Source organism: Tyto alba, unplaced genomic scaffold (assembly GCF_018691265.1).
Source record: "Tyto alba isolate M040663 unplaced genomic scaffold, T.alba_DEE_v4.0 Super-Scaffold_6, whole genome shotgun sequence".
Lineage (NCBI taxonomy): Eukaryota > Metazoa > Chordata > Aves > Strigiformes > Tytonidae > Tyto > Tyto alba.
Window position 1 is genome coordinate 54,235,904 of NW_024881327.1, and position 15,970 is coordinate 54,251,873.

Below are 15,970 nucleotides of genomic sequence, written 5' to 3' on the forward strand. Positions count from 1 at the left end.
GCTGTCTCTGCCCGCAGCACCAAGGGGGCTGCAGGTTTGAGTGGAAATGAAGGTTTCGGGGCTTTTTTTTTTTTTTTTTTTTGTGCCTGAATTCCTCGTTCTGCTAAGTGGTATCTGGCGTAGTGTCTGATGGGTGCTGGAGTTGAGCCCATTGTGCCTGGCTGCTTTGCTGTGTGTGTTGCCTCCCTAAAACCCAGGACTTTGGTGGCATTGATTGCATAAATAGGCACCTTTCCCAGGTAGCTGCTCCAAGGACGGTGCATGAGGTGGGGTTTGAAGCTGCCAGGAGTGGGGAGAAGTGGGTGCTGCAGTGCACGTGGGGCTCCTGCCCATCCGTGCATCGCTTGTGGTCCGAGGTGCGCCGCCGGCGCATAACCCTGCCAGCTTTAAAAGCAACCAATGCTGACTGCACCTTCACACATCGTTAACTTTTGCCTCCAGATGGCATTTCTGCTCTTTAAAACGTGTCTGAGGCTTTTTGTGACATCCGTAACAACAGATGGAAAGAGTTGTCCAAGCAACTTTGCCATTTGACAGCGCGTTGACCGTGATCTTCCAGTGCTGCCTGTGATTCCTACCAGCAGCTCGGGGGAGACAGGGAAATACCGTGATGTAGCCCCAGGGCTTGACATACCCTGTGCGTATTGGCAAAGCAATTACTTTATTCATTCCTCATTAAGTTTTGATATGCCCAGTGCTGGCTAATCAATGTCTGTATTTCTCCCGAACCACAACTGGGGGGTCTCTTTGAAGCTCGGCTGTCGTGGCTGATGCAGAAGGAAGTAATCCTGCTGGCTGGGTTACAGGGACAGCACGGCCGCATGTGCCGGGGGTGGGTGCCCTCATCCTGGGGACGGGGTCACTCCTGACCGGGGTGAGTCGAGGGGACGAGGGCTCAGGAGGAGGGAGTGCGACAGTCGGAGCAACGGTTGGGACGCCGGGTGTCCACGCCGCACTCTTTTGTGCTGGGGAAAACCTTCAAGACGGCCAGCAAGTCTTCCTTGGGGGTGGTGATGCTCGTTGCTGGAGGAGTTCCCAAAGGAAGATGAATGAAATCCCAAAGAAAGGTCAGTGTAGTCCCTCTTGAAAAGACAGCAAAGAACTGGCCGCCTGGCTCGGGGTGGGGGGGAGGCGCAGGTGGAGACTGACAGCCTGAATTTGAGATGTGCCGAATCCCTTCCTCCTCCTTGGGGTCCCCCATGGGGGTTCGGGCATTTCGGGACCTCAGGCCAGAAGCGAGGGGACAAAGGGCGTGTGGAGAGACCGGGCAGAGTCAAGAGCGGAGCCAGGGCCGCGTCCTGGCCACGTGCTCCCTCCTGCTGGGCTCCCGTTCTTCGGCCGCCCGCAGCCGCGCCACCCTCCCGCCCTCACGTCCGCTCTCGTCGTGATACGTTGCCAAACAAGTTACTGGGGTGAACTGGGAAAGGACTCACTCCTGCGTGCTCTCGCTGGCTCATGTCATCCTGATCCAAGCGCCCAGGCCGGCTCCTTGTGCGCAGCCTGCCCTTGGTACGCACCAGCGGCGGGGACAAAAAAAAAAAAAAAATAAAATGAGCTGAGGCCTTGGGCCGCAGGAGGTGGGCAAAACCCCTCAGGCTGCTGAGTCTTAGGGCTTGGTAAGGCAGAAGAGGGAAATTCGGAGGACTGTTCTAGAAGAAGGGCTGCCCTTTCCTTTTTGTCGTGCATGCCCTTTCCACGCCTTGACTCCATAATCATTGCTCTGCCTAACAAGAGAGACGAGTGTGTATTTGATCATTGCATTGCTTTGAACCGGAGCGTTTGTAGTGTGTGTGGTGTATGCTTGCAGCACTGTCACAGCATTAACCAGGGAGGACTGTTTTGTCTTCCCTCCACAGCCTGGAAGTGTCTCCTCAGGTAGAAACCAGCTCAGACGCTCCTTCTCATTTTCCTCCCTGCTCCCCTGCCCAGTTTCCTCCTGCCGCTGTAGCCCATCTCGCTAGCATGCCAAGCGCTAACCTCTCTCCCGCTCTTGGAGACAGCCAGTCTGGATGCTTGTCCCCTACCAACCCATTCCTCAACTCCCTGCAGAGCAATCCTTTCTTTGAGGACCTCCTCGCTGACCAGGTACTAAATTCTCCTTCACCTACTCACTTTTTCTCTAGTTTCCCGTCTGGGCCGCATGCTTCAACAGAGGTCGCTGGGAACTTTTATTCCTCTGAGGATTGCAGTCCCTCTGCCTCCCTAAGACCTAAAGACCCAGAGGGGGAGTCTCCAGCCAAAAGCGTTTGCGTCCCCGTTCCAGAAACTACTCCCCCATCACAAGGAGACCTTCCTCCTCCGGATGAGAAACCCGCCGTCCCTCCTCCCCTCACGGAGTGGGACGATACCTTCGATGCCTTTGCGACCAGCAGGCTCAAACCAGAACTGAAGAAGGAAAACTTCTTCGCTTCGGTGGCGGCGGAGGGCATGGCTTTCATCGACGATCCCGATGCGGCCAGCCCGACGGAAAGATCAGGCGAGGCGGCTCGCGAGAAGGGGACAAAGGTATTTGAAAAGGCCGATTCGCAAACCGGCGGTGAAATGCCCACAGCTCTACGGTCTTGGACAAATTTCTCTGGTTTAGACGTGGGGGCGAACTTGGTGAGCACAACCCAGGAAGCGACCGTGATAGAGGATGTACTGAGCCCGGTGTCTGCGGGGTCGATGGGAAGGAGGAGGAAAAGCAGCACGCCTACGGTTTGGACAGCCGCGTTTGCATCGGGAAATCCAGGGGAAAAAGAGGCTTCGACACCACCAAGTGCCGAAAATAGCGCTAGGGAGGGAGGGGACGGTAACGAGGAGGAACCTTCTAGCGCAGGGACAAATGGGTGGATGACCATAGCCACCGAAACCGCTCCTGACCTGACAGAGAGCACCCAGAGCGTGGCTGAGCAGGAGCGCGTGGGTCAGGAGAGCACGTTGGGCCGGCGGCCGGCCTTCCTCAGCCAAGGCCCCTTCGGAGCAAAAAGCGGCCCTCGCGCCGCCGCTTGCGTGTCGCCCTTGAGCAGCACCTTCGCCCCCGACACCCTGCCAGGCAGCAACGTGGCAGCCGTGCCCCCGCGGGCGCTGGCAGATGGGGCAGCTCGACTGTTCCCCGTGACCCCCGAGCCGGGGACGGAACCTCAGGGCGCCGGTAGCGAGGACGAAACGTTCGACGTACGGACTTCGGTCTACCGGCTCCGGGCTAGCATGCGGCTGGAGGCCAGCGAAAGCGGCGTGAAACTCAGCTCCGACGTTCGCGAGAGGCACGTCGTCCTCTCTCCGTGGACGGGCACCCGAGAGAGGGAGGAGACGGTGGGCGGCTTGGCCCCGCCGCCCCCTCCCAAACCTCCGAGGTGGTTCGCAGCCGCGGGCGGCGGAGGGGACGGCGAGGAGGAGGAGGAGGAGGAGGAGGATGCTCGCGACCTGCAGCCCAGGCAGCGAGGCAGCGAGGAGCGAGGGGAAGGCGCGGAGGGCGCGAAGGAGGACGGGGAGCTGCCAGGGAGCCGTCTGAGCAGCCAGCCCTCTGTCCCGGCGTCTCCCAGCCCGCCCACACTGGGAGTGGATGCAGCTGAAGCCGGGAGCGGGTTCCCCGTCTCCGAGGACGCTGAATCTGCCGCTGCGGGCTCGGCAGCTGATTTGGAGGCGAGAGCCAGCGAGCTGGCAAAAGGAAACACCTCTCTGGGGGAAGACCGGTCGGAGATGAATGAGATGGATGCAGCTGAGCAGTTTGAGATTTGCCAAGCCAAGTTGTCCGTAGATGGATTAGGCCAGTCGGGTGCTGAGGAGAGCTGGAGCCAGCCAGGTTTATCTCCTCTGATGGGGGCCGCAGACGGTGCCAACTGGGAGGTGGCCTCCAAACAGGAGCCATTCCCTGAGGAGCTCAGTACGTCAGGACTAAATCCACCTTCCAAGCTAGACCTGGCCCAGGCGGAAATCTTCTGGACGGCTCTGGAAGAGCAGGAGGAAGCCGGTCACGCCGCGGGTCTCGGCCTGATGGCGCGACCCCAAAGGTTAGCGTGTGGGGAGAGTCCATCCCAGCCGGAGCCGGTGTGGGGTGATGGTGAGGGGCAGCACGGGCCAGCGGCCGGCCCCGCTGGGCTAGCAGGAGGCCAGCCTGAGCCTGGCACCCCCGTGGCAGTGGCCGGCTTTACCCGGGAGGCTGAGCAGGGCAGATCCCCCGCCAGCGAGCCCGAGGGGCCGCGGCGCCGATGCTCGGCAGACAGCAGGATAGACTTCAAGAGAGCTGATTTCTGGAAGCCAGATAGGGCGGAGGAGAGGGATGAGCAGGACGCTTCAGCCCCGAGAAATCCCTTTGCTCCGGCACTCAGCCCGAGTGCCCCAAACAACCCCTTTGTGGAGAAGCCACCAGAGCCCCTCCCTGTTCAAGCTGTGCTGCCCGAAAAGCTTGGCCAGGGAAGCTTCAGCTTCACCAGCCTCCACGAGGAAGCCCTTGGGCAAGGCTTCCAACCCACTAACCTCCCCGGAAACCCGCTAGGCGAGCCTCCTTTCCTGCATGACAGCCAGCCCTTGGCCTTCTCCACCCCTTTCCTCGTGGCTGCAACTAACCCTAAACAGTTTGATTTCCCTTCCCCTGTCGCGTGCCCCACGAGCAGCGGGGTCCCTGCCGCGACCAGCCGCGCAGCCGCCCAGCCCTGCCCTTTGCCGCAGTCCGGTGACACGCAAGCTTCAGCGCTCGTGGTTTTGCCCAGGGAGACACAGCCAGCTGAGAAGCCCTTTTTCCAGCAGACAACCAGGTGAGCACTCCGGGGAAGGCGAAGGGTGTGTTATTTGGTAGAGGTTGAACCCTGTCTCCCTTCTGCTCTTAGCGGGGGCGGGGGGGGCCAGTAAGTGCACCCCGGCTCGGTGTCAGCAGCTCACGGTTGCGCTGACTCCAAGGAGGCCTCTCTACGTGTCGCTGCGGGTCCTCTCTCCCTCACCTTCCCCCGATCCCTGAGAGTCCAGCCTGAAGAGTTTGAGGCCTTGGCTTTCTCGGATCACGGTGGGGAATGGCCACTGGTGTCCTGCGTTTGTCCTAAACGAGGGCAAACGGTTTGACGCATCCAAGACCTGCCCCAGCTGAAAATTCGGCCCCCGGCAGAACTGCATCCGCATTTCACCCAGTGCTAATTTTGTCTCCATCATCTTCCCTGTGCTTGCAAAATAGGTGCCTTTTCCATCTCTGCCAGGAGAGTTTCCAGCTGTTGATGCTCTCATGAGTTCCTTCACGGCATGTGCACAGCTACTGCCCCTTCCCTTTTCATTAATTCACCTTTGGTTTCTTTCCTTTTGAAATGACCGTCAGGTACTAAACCCCTTCTTCTCTCCATAGCCAAAAAAAAAAAAAAACCCAAAGGTAGTTTCACCAAGGGGGGTAGCAAAATGCAGTTCTCCCCTCCCTCCTGCCGAGGTGCCCATTGGTTATAAAGCAAGTGACACTTGAGGATAACAGGAACGGGAAGGGGGGGACCGTGGTGGTGCATCAGAGGAAAGAAGGGGCTGTTCCTCCTCCCAGGTGAGCCTTGGGCTTGTAGAAATGCTGTGAAGCAGAGAAAGATGCAGAGTTTTGGGTGTGGGATTCTTGCTCTACGTCCTCCAGTTCATCTAGTTTTCCTGGTAGCCCAGGTCCCCTGCTCTGCCTGGGCAGGAGAAGATGGTCATGGGCTCTGTCTGCCCAGAGTGTCAAGGATTGAGCTCTTACGGTTTACATGGGAACGTGGGTCTTCTAGCAGTGATTTATTTGATCAGCCTCACTTCTGCGACAGAAGGAAAATGGAGCTTCGTGGGGGCACTGAAATGATAAAATCCCATCTGGCCCAAGAGTAATATTGGTCATGGCCCTGGGGACAGAGAGGGCAGGAGGACGGGGACAGCAGAACTTAGCTGGGCTCCAGCCCTTCTGCGTGGGGATCCCTCCTTGGCTCGAGCGTGGGTTTGACGTGCAAAAATGACCTTGGGAGCAAAGACCAGCAAGAGATGGTCTGTCAGCTGATTTTTATTTTTACTTTATTGATGCCAGATCCTCAAATCATTCTTAATTGGATTATTCATCCTCCAGCAGGTAACTTTGGTCAATATTTGCAGATAGAGGAGGTACAGAAAACCTCCTGAATTTTGTTGACGTTTGTTACATCTCATGGAAAGAGAAGTGTCCTGCGGTCCCAAAGGGTAAAATTAGGCAATGAGAGAAGTGTAGTCCCAGAGCTCTCTTTGTGAACAGTACATGCTCAGAGTCATCTTTGGGCTTGACTGCATGTCCATCCACTGGCTCGTGGGAGGAAAGTAGGCTTGGACTTAAGAGCTGGTCGTCATGTCAGTGCTGGCTTCTGTCCAGATACGCATCTGAGAAGTCCTTGAACAGCTCGACTCTGGTTTCAGTACCTGTAAAACGTGGATGTTTGGGATACTTGCTGCTGTGATTGAAGAAGCTCTGAAGAGTTGCCGAGGTCTCTGTGGAAGGCTCTGAGGTTCTGCACTGCTTTATCAGATCGGGGAGAAGCGACTAATTGTCACAGGGGGAGAGAGGCAAGGTGGAAAAGGCCCTTTTCTGAGTCCCTGTGGCAATGCTTGCCTTTCTTAGAATCATTTCTTGTTAGGATGGTCAGTGGCACGTAGACGGAGAAAAGATATGGTAGAAAAAAGGTGGAAGGGAAAAGGAAAGAGTTCAGACTTAGAACAGGCATTAAGGCTTAGCTGGGACAAACGTGTGTTTCTCTTCCATCAGATAAGTGGTAGCTGGTGTAGATTGTTGAGAGTCTGCTGCGCTGGGGTTACGTGCCCTCCTCGGGAGGGATGGAAACTGGGTGTGGGGTCCCATGTCCTCTTCCCAGGTGGCCAGAGTGGCTCTTTGTTGGTCACCTTGTTCAAGATGGCAAGTCAAGTGGTAGACTTGCGTCTCGGAGCGACACCAGCACCTCCCGCCCAGTCTGGCTGGGGCACGGCCTGGTCACAGCGAGCTGGGAGGCTGTGCCCTCCTGGAACAGCTTCTTGTGTGCCGGATCCGAAGATGGAGCTGGTAGGAATTGCAAATCCAGAAGAGCACGTGTTGGGATCGCGTTCGCAGCTCCTTCCCCGCAAAACTGTTCGCGCTGGTGTGAGGTGGGTGCTCGGAGCATGGGTTGCAACACTCAGGACCTTTCCGCTCTTTGGGGAAGGGTGGGATGGTGCCTTCACTGCAGGGAAGGTGTCTCTGGTCACATCCCCCGGTGCAGGGAGGACCTGAAGGACAGCCCATGACGGTGCTCTGGGGACTCCGCTCGGACTCCTGGGAGGAGCCCAGCAGCCGCACAGCTCCTTACCCATCATTGGGGAACTCGGATGTGTGGCCACTGCAGCATTTCATGGCACTTGGGGGGGGGGGTGGGGGGGGGTGGGGTGGGGGTGACAGGATTGGGGACATCGCAGGTACCGAGGTGGCGTCGGCACACGGTGCTTTGTGCTTTCCCAGTGTCAGGAGTGCAGCAGAATCGTCCTCTTCTGAAAACGAGGGTTTGGATTAAATTCACGCGTCGGTCTGTGATCTGACCGTGTTCCTCGTGGAGCCCTTGGAGCGCGGAGGGTGGCTTGTCACATCTGCAGATACACCTGGGAGGAGAGCTGCTGATCCCGAGTTCAGTCATTCCCTTTCCTCCCAGAGACCCTTTCTCTGCGGAGTCCTGGCCCTCAGGTCCTGTGTGCTGCACCTTACTCACGAGAGACTGATTTCCTCAGATCTGTTGTCTTGTTCTCTGTGAGAAGCATTTTAATGGGTTGATGAAGACTTCATTTCCGAGTTGCTGTAGGGGAATCCCCCAGTTTGTGCTCAGCGGTGACAGAATCCCCCAGTTTTTCACCGTGCTCAGCAGTGACCTCAGGAGCATGGGTGCAAGCTGTGCCGTGACACAGCAAGGCTTACTCAGAGAGAGGGGCCAGGGCTGTGCCACTGTCCTCCTGAGATGTTTCATCTTGAACGTGTTAAGCTTCCTCGTAGACTGACATCCATTCGGAGATGCAGAACTGGATTAGACAGGCTGTTGGTGGGAGCAACTGCTCTCAAGTTCACATTCATCGACCGGTGGGTGGAAACGGGTCCAACTTCTCATCAGATCCATCAGGACTTCAGATGTTGCTGTGAAGTGTGAAGCAACCTCTGCTCTCGTGGAAGTACCCGATGCCAACCGTCGCGGTGCAGGACGCAGGTGGAGCCATGTCTCCTGCTTTTGGATCCTCTCAGAAAGACAAACGGAGGGGGCAGAGCCTCTGCTTTGCTCAGCAGGAGCCCTGCACACACTACCCTCTCGGCGGGAAAGAATGGGATGATGGTTTTTTAAAAAACCTTTTCCAGTTCTGCAGAAATTAATGTGTTCCCACTGGCAATGGGGCTGAAAGCCGCCCGAGACCAGACGTGCAACGGGAAATGTCCCTCTGCTTTCAAAATCCATCCAAGCTATCCCACGACAGTTGCTGGTTATCGTTCAAGTTTGGTTCCAAAGAGGTCCGTCCCCTTCAGAGGTTTAAAGTGTTCGTGCTGGCCAGCCAGTGCCCTGCAGAGCTCTTGCTGAGGGGTGACGGAGTTGGAGCTGTACTCTGGCCTTAGTCTCTGTGCTGGCTGTGGGGACGCGTGAGGCCACGGTGGGGCTGCTTTACCTTCAGATCTGGCTGTGATGAGCAGGTCTGGCGGCTCCCTGGCCGCTCTCCTTCCCAGACACTGTTTTGAGGAACAGTAGAAGTCCAGCAGCGGTAGCAGAGCTGCCTTCCCCAGATCCTACAGCGAACCCCACTCACTTTGGGCTAGGAAGGAGGCCAGCAGTGGTTCAAGCAAGCAAAGTCATTACTTCTGTTTTTGAAAGGACCTGGGGAATGACCAATTTTTCGGGATCTGCGCACAGCCTCTGGCCTGGTTCCCCCTCACCCCATCTTAGGTCGTAACAAACGGACAACCTCTGGGCCGGTTGTAACGCGGCATCGGGGTGTTTGCAGCTCTGCTGGTGAAGGGTTTAGTCCAGGGTTGGAGAGTGCTTGAGGCTGATGTGCAGAACGGTGACTTCTCCAATCCCTGGCGCTGTCAGTGGGCTCCCACTCAGGTTCGTGGGATCCCTCTCCACCCTTTCAAGCTGTCTGGGATCCCTGGGCTCTGTGCCCGTGCTTGGACAGCTCTGACAAAGGGTGTTGGTCCTTTGGCTTGTTGGAGCCGGTCAGTGGCTACCATTGCTGTCCTCTCCTAGCAGCTGGGTGACAGGAGGCGTCATCGTGGTGGAAGAGGATTTCTGGACGTGCCCTCTCAGCACGGTGGGGAGACTGCTTGGTACATCCTGATCCCATCGCCACTGACAAGGCACGAGGACACCAGCCTGGAGGACTTGGGCCGTCCCACCTGATGCCTTACGTGGTGCTGCCTTGGTCCCAGCCTCCCCCGCCAGCTCTGACCTGGAACGGGCTCGAAAGCCGCCCGTTCTGCTTTCGAAATGGGAATAAAGCACAGTCGAGCGGTTACAGCACCAGCCGGATTGGATCCTGACTCACAGCAGTTGGGATCATCACCCTTCGCGGGGTGGCTGCTTCATCTGATGAGTGCGGAGGCTTTGTGGAGCTCCCAGGTAGATTTTTACGAGCTTTTCGTCTCAAGTGTGGTGCACAGGGTCTGCCTGTTCCTTGCAGGAAGGTGGTAGGTAGCATCAGGTCACTTCTCTTTCCATCACGCTGAAAAGCAAATGTACTTTGTTTAAGCCCAGAAACAATCTTTTGGGTGAAGAGTGAGGGAAAAATAAATGAAAACTTAATTCCTTCCTAACTGACAGAGAAGGTTCATTCAGAAACGCTCTCCTCACCCTCCCTTTTGGCTAGTGGAGGGGGGGACAGATTCTGTGGTGTCGTCCAGGCAGGGAAAGGCCAGTTGTTGGGCTGCGGCAGTGCAGGAACTGACGCACCGTGCGTGGTGCAGGAGCATCCCTGAAGCATCAGTGGTGACCCCAGACACTAATCTGGGGGCTCCTGGGCAGCAGAATGCCCCTCCGGGCTGTGGATATAGCAGCAGCCTCCGATTACATCGGACCTGGGTTAAATTTCCCCAGCTGCCTCAACGCTTGGCAGCTGGGAGTTTTGACCCACAGCTCTCCGTGGGCTCAGGGATCTGTTCCGTATCTCATCCGGACACGTGTCCTGGGGCTCCTTGCCTCATTTCTGGGTGGAAACGGTGCTGGAGAGCTCTGTGGGCTGCCTGCTCTGCAGGACGCTGGCTCTCCTCTCAGCAGGCGAGCTTTGAGCAGCACCGACCCAGAGGATTCAGCTGACTAAATTTGCTAAGTGGGTCCCATCCTCATAAAAAAACATAGGGAGAGCCAGCAGCGTCGCTCCCCAGCTCGGGAGGGTGTTAACTGTCCGACCTCCTTGTTCTCCTTAGTCCTCACCCAGTGAAACCCATCAGCGCTGCAGTGCAGGAGGTCTCCGGTGAGAAGAAGCAGCAGCACAGGTCCAGCCTGACGACTGCTCTGAGCAACGGCCTGGAGAAGCTGAAGACAGTCACCACGAGCAGCGTCCAGCCTGTGGCCCCGTCCTCTCACCCGGAGAAAACGGACTCGAAGAAGTTAAAGGTAGGAACCTACCCCTGAGGTGAGAGCTGCGTTCCCGCCTGCTCGGGGTGTTGTAGAGTTGGTGACGGAGGTGCGGAGAACTGGTGGTGGAGGAGGTGGAACAAGGTCCTGCCACAGTGTGTAGTAACCCTGACGTCCTTGATCCTGGTTGCCCAGACTCCCTTTCCTCCACGACCTGATCTCTGGACCTTCTCACCTCGTCCTTCTTCCCCCGTTGCTTGGGGGTTTATTATACACCGGTTTGGGGTTTTATTGTATACTGAGTGAATGCCTGGTTATCCGCAAGCCATGAAAGGTGGAGGATGTTTATGTTGTGGGTTACGAGCATCTCAGCTTTTCTGGGATGAGGTCTGTCTGGGTCCTGCCTCCCCTGTGCTGCTTCCGCCTGTTTGGCAGCCCCAGCTCTGCTGGGAGACTTGACTCCTCTGGGGCTCTCATCCTCTAGGACCTCCAGAAGGGTTTTTCAGCTCTTAATTCTCTTCTGCCATCACCCAGGCCTGCTGCTGGAGGACTGGGAAAGGGGGAAGCCCCAGAAGGGGGGAGTAGCTAGTGTCAGGCCTCATTATTCCCCACTAATGGGCCCTGCTGCGCCCACACCCTTAGTTCTTAATTGTTGGGGGGAGAGAGATTTGACAGAGTCTTTGAGGAAACCCTGCTGAGTGATTCACTCAGCCGGTAGAAATGCTCCCTGGTCACCTCTGGCCATATGGAGGAGGCTGCATCGGCCTGGATGTCTGGGCAGCTGATCTGTCTGCAGTATTTTTGGGTGTCTGCGTGGCACACGGGAAAGGCGCTCTGTAAAGACGGGGCGTGGTAGCTGCAGAGTGTCTCGGGCTCGTCAGCTCAGAGGTGGAAAGAAGGCAGACAGAGAAAACAGGATTGCTTTGGTTGTTGCCGCATCTTGCGAACGCTAACGGGAGCAGCAGTTTTCATTTGACTTGCTGAATGTTCCTCTTGGTTTCCACCACAGGATCCCACTGTACAGGACCAGTCAGCCAAATATTATCACTTGACCCACGATGAACTCATCCAGCTCCTGCTGCAGAGAGAGAAGGAGCTGAGCAAGAAGGAGGAACACATCCATGAACTGGAAAACTACATCGACCAACTGCTGGTGCGCATCATGGAAGAGTCTCCCACGCTCCTCCAGATCCCGCTGGGGGAAACCAACACCAAATAACCTCTCCCCAGAGACCAGCATCACTTGCGTAGAGCACTCCTCCAGCAAAAACACGCTGCAAACATCCCTGCACTCCCCCCCAACCTCTTACAAGAAGATCTCCAGCGGCTTCTGTTCACAGAGTTTAGCAGGAAAGGTTATCTGCTCCTTCCCAGCCCAAGCTTATCCCAGCTCTGGCTCCGGGGAACTTTAGGGTGATGGGCTGCTCTCCACCCTATGGGGAGGAGCAGAGCCCTCCACGGGAGGCAGATGCCTCCGTGGGTTCCTGTTGTTGTGACCGAGTGGCATCTCCTCAGGCACTCATCCTGCCCACGCTTTAAGTGGTCCGTGGACATCTGAGAGCTGGAAACCAACCACTTCCCCCTGCGACCGCCGCTCTTCTGCCCACGCTCTGCCACGTCTTTTTTTCTCCGAAGTGGTGTACCCTGCCTGGTGGATGGTGTTTAACTGGTTGATGATATCAGGGATGCTTAAACTCCGTTAGGCTCTACCAGCACGTTACTGTCCGTTGAGCCTGCTCGGAGGGCAGCCAGGGGAAGGGGCTGCTGTTGGATGCCTCTTTCCCTTCCTGCCCCACATGTTGTACCCCCAAACGAAGGGCCTCCGTCTGAAGAGCCAGCTCCAAGTTGTGCCCAGTCCCTGACGGCGTGGGAGACGCTACCCAAAGCGACAGCGCTGGGGTTGGAGGCCAAAAAGGTCTCAAGCCGACCTGGCTGCGCGCGGTGCCCGATGCCTTCGCTGCCTGCTTGCGGAGTCGTGGTGCTGCCTCGGTTACCCAGCTCAAAACGGAGCTCGCCGTGCAGGAGAAGGGCCAGTGATGGATTCGTGCACCGTCGGGACTGCAGGAGATCTTCTCGCACGCCTCCCAACCCATCACCGGGCTGGCCGGCGCCGCTGTGCCCTCGGGGGGGGGGACTCCTGGATCTATAAACCGCAGCTGAATTTTCTCCTCAGCATTACACCCCTCCTTTCCCCCGCGCCCACGGGGATTGCTTTCCGCTGGCGGCTTCTCCCCCCACCGCTGACTTCTCCCCCCACCGTTGACTTTGCATCTTTCTCCACGCAACAGGAAAACACCGTCGGGACCGCAAGCTCGTGGGTCTGACTCGTGGGCCACCTCTATGCATGACATCCCGCTAGCTCAGGCACCCCCCTCAAACGCTCTCTGCCAAAGCTACCGATCCAAGAATCGCCGCAGACCCCCGTCGCGCCGGTATTGGTACCAAACCCCGCTCGAATTACCGCATCTACACGCCAGCGCCAGGTCTCTGGCAGCCTGGGCTCACCCTGAGGTGCTGTAGGCCACCTCTCTTGGGAGCCGAGTGCTTCTCGCTGTTGAGTGACCACCCAGAGGCCTCCGATTTACGTGGTTGAACAACCGTCGAGGACGGTGGCCTGAGGCCACTGATTTGGAGATGCTGTAAAAAGTTAGAGAAAGGTTGTTGCTCCCTCTCTCCTTCCGCTAGGATTTTGGTTAGAGGAGGTGCCTGTGCGGGCGGAGGGGTCGGTTGGCACGGGATTTGAGCTGTCTTCACATGTAAGGCATCTTCTCTCTCTCCTGTAGATCTCCCAGAGTTACTGGATTCTTTATAAACCTTCATATTCTTTTCTCCTTACCTGCTTCAATGTATACCATGACTTCGAAAAACCGTGCCTTTTGCAATAGGACAGTAGCAGTTTCCTGCCAAAAAAAAAAAAAAAAAAAAAAAAAAAAAAGCTCTGAAACGCGATTCTCAGTTCAACACAACCCAGGCTGGGCACCTTTCTCTTCTGTTCTCCTGCTAATCTGAACTTGGGGAGTTTTATCTTTAAGCGCAGAGAGCGGAGCCTTCCCTCCCCTGCGTGCAGGTTTGCTTTTGGTCTCTGGCAGGAGCTGTGCACGGGCAGCTCGCGTGACGTGGGAGGTAGAGAGATGAAGAGGTGACGCCGGGGGCAGAGCGGGCCAAATATTCCAAGACAAAATACAGTATTGGGTCGTGCTCGGAGTCAGGGTAAGAGCTACCAGGAGGAAAGGAGATTTGGTGTTGCTGTCATTGACAACGTTTGGTTGTATCTAGCCTGTAGCCCTCCGTCCTAGAGGAGGATTTGCTCCCTGGGAAGACACCAGCCACGAGCCGTTCGTTCCTACCTGCCTTCGGCCCTAGGAGGAACCAATCTGGGGCTTCACACTTCTCTACCTGCGTCTTTATGTTCCTCCTCCTCCTGTGTGTCTCGGGTGCGGGGACTTCGTTTCTGGTTTAAGACGTGAGGGTCTGAGGGGAAGGCGTTTCTCCCGTTTTAGAAAGTACCAGAAACCTCTTTCTGCCTATATAATCAAAAATTCCCGCGGCCTGAGGACCGGGTTCCCTTTCTGGGTGCCTGTCTCTCGTGGAGGAGCTCTCCCTTTTACCTGAAAGCGGGCCGGGAGGGGTTGTGGGCAGCTAGAAAGCAGTCCAGCGGGCCGGGAGAAGGAGCAGCCTTACCTCGGGTCGGCGTTGGTGAGGGGGGAGGCGGAGAGCCGAAATCTCACACCGGAGCCAGGGGCCCGGGCTGGCTCTCCGCTCCCTGAAAACCAGCTTCTTCCTGGGACTTCTCCCCTGGCAGCGAGAGGTGTTGTAGGTGCTCCCCACACACAAGTGCCAATGTTTATAAGGATCTTGCTGCACCTCCTCTCTGCTTTCTCCCCCTCCTCTTCCATCACGTTTCACCGCCTCCCCGATCCCCCTCCTGCCTTAGTCAGCTCTGCCTTTTTTTTTTTTTTTTTTTAATTTTTTTTTTTTTTCCTCCAAAGCTTGAATGTTTTGCACTTGAATATATAAAGTTAATCTCAGAGCTACAGCAGGCTGTATCGGGTGTACGGCCTTTTCAGCAATACGTGCTTCCTCCCACGACCTGCCTCCGTTGCGGCGGAGCGACGCGCTCCCCGAACTGCCCTCCACTGCAGGAGCCCGCGCCGGCTCGGGAGGAGGCCGGAGCAAGAAGAGCTAAACCGCCCCTGCCTTTGTGATAGCAGAGCATCTCCAAAGGCCGAGGCAAGGGGGTGGTACCTTGGCGTCGCACCTGAGACGGGGTGGCTACAGAAAAACCAAGCGGTGACGGCGGCCAAGGCTGCCCTGACGTTTCATGTCCGTCCTTGCGCGTTTAGAAATCCGGAGTTAGCTACAAATGACCGCTTGTGCTTAGGAAAAGGCGTCTTCAAGATGTTTCTGTCTTCGTTCTCTGTTTCTCCACCCCGCTGTCCTGCAAATGTTTTGTTTTGTTCCCCCCCCCCCCCCAACTCAGTTTTTCTTTGCATAAAAGCCGGCAAGCTTCGCTACGCCACACAACAGCACCGAAGCCGGAGTCTGTAGAATTATTTTATTAAAACCTCTAAGTTCCCAGAGCGAGATGGTTTTGAGGATCTAGATGTTTTCTTATAGAGGGGGGGATGAGGGGGAAAAAAAAAAAAAAATGGGGGAAATGTTCTCAAGTTTCTCATGTCCCAAATCTCCATTACTGATTTATTTGCAAAACCAGGGAGGCGAGCAGCACTTCTGGTCGGTGTGCAGGGCAACACTGCGAGGGCTGCTCTCTGCTGAACCGAGCAGACAAAAGGGTTTTGATGGGCCAGCAGCAGCTTTTTACTGGTTCCGTTTTAAACATGCCCGTAACAATTACTTTGTATTTTTGCCTCCCGGTCTGTCCTTCTTTTCCTGTGCTCGAGCAGTTTGACAAAGTCTTCCGCAGGGTGCTGTTGCTCGCAGCTGTGCTCTGCTTGTGTTGTCAGCCCACAACTGGGTTTCTTGCTTTTAAAGAACTCTGGCCAAGCGATTTATTTTTGCCTTGGCTGGCCCTTCTGGCCCAGCATCGTGGGCCAGAAGATCTGCCAAGGTATATCCTTAAACTGGAACAAACCTGAAGGGATGTGGATCCCGAAGTGTCACGTAGATTCAGCCTTACGACTTGTCTGTGAAGAAACCGCCGTGTGTTTCGTGTTATAAACGTGGGGTGGAAAAACATCCCCAAATGGGAGAGAGAAGCGTTGGAGTTTTTGGAATTGTTGATTTCCCTGTACTTCATGTATGCAGGAAGTGGGTTCTGTGTGTTTCATGTTTTAATAGTTGCAACTAATGTTTATAAAGAGCTTGTTCTTTACGTTTTAAGCACTTTAAAAAAAAAAAAATAATAAAAGTTGTTCAAGCTGTTCCTAGATACTTCTGATTTATTGACAACAGCGTCTGTGCTTACAGCACTTGGTCAGTGAGTGACATTTTATCTGTTTATT

The 15,970-nt window shown here is 55.9% G+C and overlaps 1 protein-coding gene across 5 annotated transcripts in view; it reads left to right on the top strand.

Annotated features, from left to right (window-relative positions):
- RAB11FIP5 (RAB11 family interacting protein 5) overlaps window positions 1–15,092 on the top strand; it is a 41,825-nt gene extending 26,733 nt beyond the window's left edge. For 2 of the 5 annotated variants that reach the window (XM_042807748.1, XM_042807749.1), the window contains exons 4-6: window positions 2,124–4,736; window positions 10,358–10,547; window positions 11,518–15,092. In XM_042807748.1, coding sequence (XP_042663682.1) covers window positions 2,124–4,736; window positions 10,358–10,547; window positions 11,518–11,727 — 3,013 coding nt within the window. In that variant the 3' untranslated portion in view covers window positions 11,728–15,092. The remainder of the gene's footprint in view (window positions 1–2,123; window positions 4,737–10,357; window positions 10,548–11,517) is intronic. The other 3 variants (XM_042807750.1, XM_042807751.1, XM_042807752.1) reach the window with 3 other exon arrangements.
- The last annotated feature ends 878 nt before the right edge of the window (window positions 15,093–15,970 follow it).